This window comes from Pundamilia nyererei, unplaced genomic scaffold, assembly GCF_000239375.1.
Source record: "Pundamilia nyererei isolate P.nyererei 1_Seehausen unplaced genomic scaffold, PunNye1.0 scaffold00051, whole genome shotgun sequence".
In the NCBI taxonomy this organism is placed as follows: Eukaryota; Metazoa; Chordata; class Actinopteri; order Cichliformes; family Cichlidae; genus Pundamilia; species Pundamilia nyererei.
In genome coordinates this window covers 2271789-2274088 of record NW_005187452.1, presented here as the reverse complement: position 1 = coordinate 2274088, position 2300 = coordinate 2271789, and the positions used below count along the sequence as shown (strand labels likewise).

At 36.0% G+C, this 2300-nt stretch overlaps 1 protein-coding gene across 2 annotated transcripts in view; it reads right to left on the bottom strand.

Moving 5' to 3' along the window:
- Nucleotides 1-2300, bottom strand: part of mdga1 (MAM domain containing glycosylphosphatidylinositol anchor 1) — a 186610-nt gene that overhangs the window by 56766 nt on the left and 127544 nt on the right. For both annotated transcript variants that reach the window (XM_005733341.1, XM_005733342.1), the window contains exon 8: nucleotides 1114-1443. In XM_005733341.1, coding sequence (XP_005733398.1) covers nucleotides 1114-1443 — 330 coding nt within the window. The remainder of the gene's footprint in view (nucleotides 1-1113; nucleotides 1444-2300) is intronic.

Below are 2300 nucleotides of genomic sequence, written 5' to 3'. Positions count from 1 at the left end.
ATCCTCCAACGTAGTCAGTAACATTAGAAAAGTGTAAGCACAAATACATAACCTTGGGCTCTAAGGTTAATAAAGTAATCCTTGTCCTTGTTGCCAAGCTAACGAGAAACTGGCACTTTTTTTCTGGATCAAAAATAAATTTCGGATTAATTAACAAGAAGTCAGAGGGCAAACATGATTTAAAATATCAGATAGTGCTAATGGATAAACTGGCAAAAACTAGGGAAACAGAGACAGATGGACAATAAAATTGTATGACAGGCACTGACATTTAAAGAGCTGATTTTATTAGACAATCGCACAGTTTTAATGACATGTGGGAACATTAAAAATATTATTACTAGGATTAAGTATATATTATGATTTAAAACACACAAGAAAGAATACATGAACACACACAACTGAACCATCAAAGCAACAAGCAGTGCAAGGCAGAGGTAGAGAGGGAAGAAATGGGATAAAAACTGTCTGAATGAAGACGCTAACTTTCAGTTGTTCCATTATTCACAAGGGGTTGCAGCACAGCGGGTAGCTCTGCATATTTAATTTGTAATTTTGAGATGCCCTTCTTGGTGCAACCACAAATGGATTTCCTGGAATCACACCTAGGATCTTTCAGTTGTTAGGTGAATGGGTAAACCACTAAGCTATTATGTTTTAACATGTCACATGATGTAAAAACACAGATTGCTAGAATATTTAATCATTGGCATGAGATAGTGTTAAGATTCATAAAATTCATGAAAAATTACACCCCTTTAGATTTAGGAAAAACTGTTTGTTTTTTTTACATACTAAATGTACTGCTTAGGTTAAGCAGCATTGTGTACCTGAACATTTGTTCAATTAGTTTATCAGTCAACTCAAACATGTTTGTTTTAGAAGTTTGTTTATTCCACAAACAGCAACTGCCTAACCTCTATTAAGTGGTTGCCACCATACATATTTATTAATGACGATCAAGAGCTTAATTAAATGCATGGGCGATTTACAGCTAACCGTAACCCATTTGAATCTGCATGTGCTCGTGGCCTTAATAGACAAATATTTATTGAGCCATCATTATACGTATACATGTACAAAGAATAACAAGGAAAAAGGGGAAACTCTTACCGCTGTTTTGAGAAATGTTGACATCAACACGAAGCTCTCGCACTGTGCTGCCTGAAAAGCTGGCCATGCAGCTGTAGGTGGCCAAGTCTCTGAATTTCATGTCCACAATCTCCAGACTGCTGGTGCCAGGTGCCATGTCTGGGTCACTGCGCAGTAAAATCAAACTATCTGAGTTGAAGACTGGTGCCCCGTTCTTGTACCAGGTATAGTTGACCTTGTCCTGGGGGGTGGCATCAACATGGCATGAGAGCTTAAGGTCACGACCCATTTGAATGGTTTCACTGTCCTTGTTAGAGTCTGGTGTAATTTGGAAGGTGAGGTTGCTCATTGCTTTTTGTGGTGGTAGAGAGGGGAAAAAGAAAGAAGAAAATTGTAATATTTGTTACAATATAAATGCATTTGGTACAAAATGTACTAAAAAAAAATACAAAATTAAAATAATAATGCAAAAAAAAATTAATAAAAGGGATAAGCATGACTAGGTATCACTGGCAAGGTCTGTCTTTTTTTCCCACTACTACAGTTGCTAAATGCTCTTATTTATCTTTTAATTTCCACTTGGTCTTTACTTAATTTAGAGTTTCTCTGTAGTTAAACTATATATATAGTCCCTAGGAAAACAGAAAAGCACAACCCAAGGACATACATTAATTTTTAGCACATTTAATCAAGGAGACACTGTAGAGAGAGTGCCCAGAGATACAGTGGGCATACCTCAACATAACCAGATGAAAAAATTAGCTCATGCAATCATTTGTTCAACGAAATCATTAAGAGATGTAAAAAGTAATCACATTTATGTAGTGCTTTTCTAATCTTACAAGTTGACCTAACATGTCTGTCTTTGCAATTCTGTGTACTGTCAGGAGAATCATACCAACTGTAAATCATGAGAGTGGGAAAATTGGTTTAAGCTGAAATTAACCTGGAAGTTGAAGATGACCAAAGCAGAGTTATAATTAATGTAAAAGCCTTAATCTTCATCTCGCACACCCTGACCGGAGAACAACAAATACCACTTTCATTTATTGTTCTTTTTCAACTGAGAGTTTTGATTTGATATATAAAACTATTTTTAGATAGCAAATGCTTCTTGACATGTATGTGAACATTTTTTGCATCCCCTTTATTCATTGACACACTTTACAAAGGAACCAAGTACCGTAATTGTCGGGCTATAAGCCGCT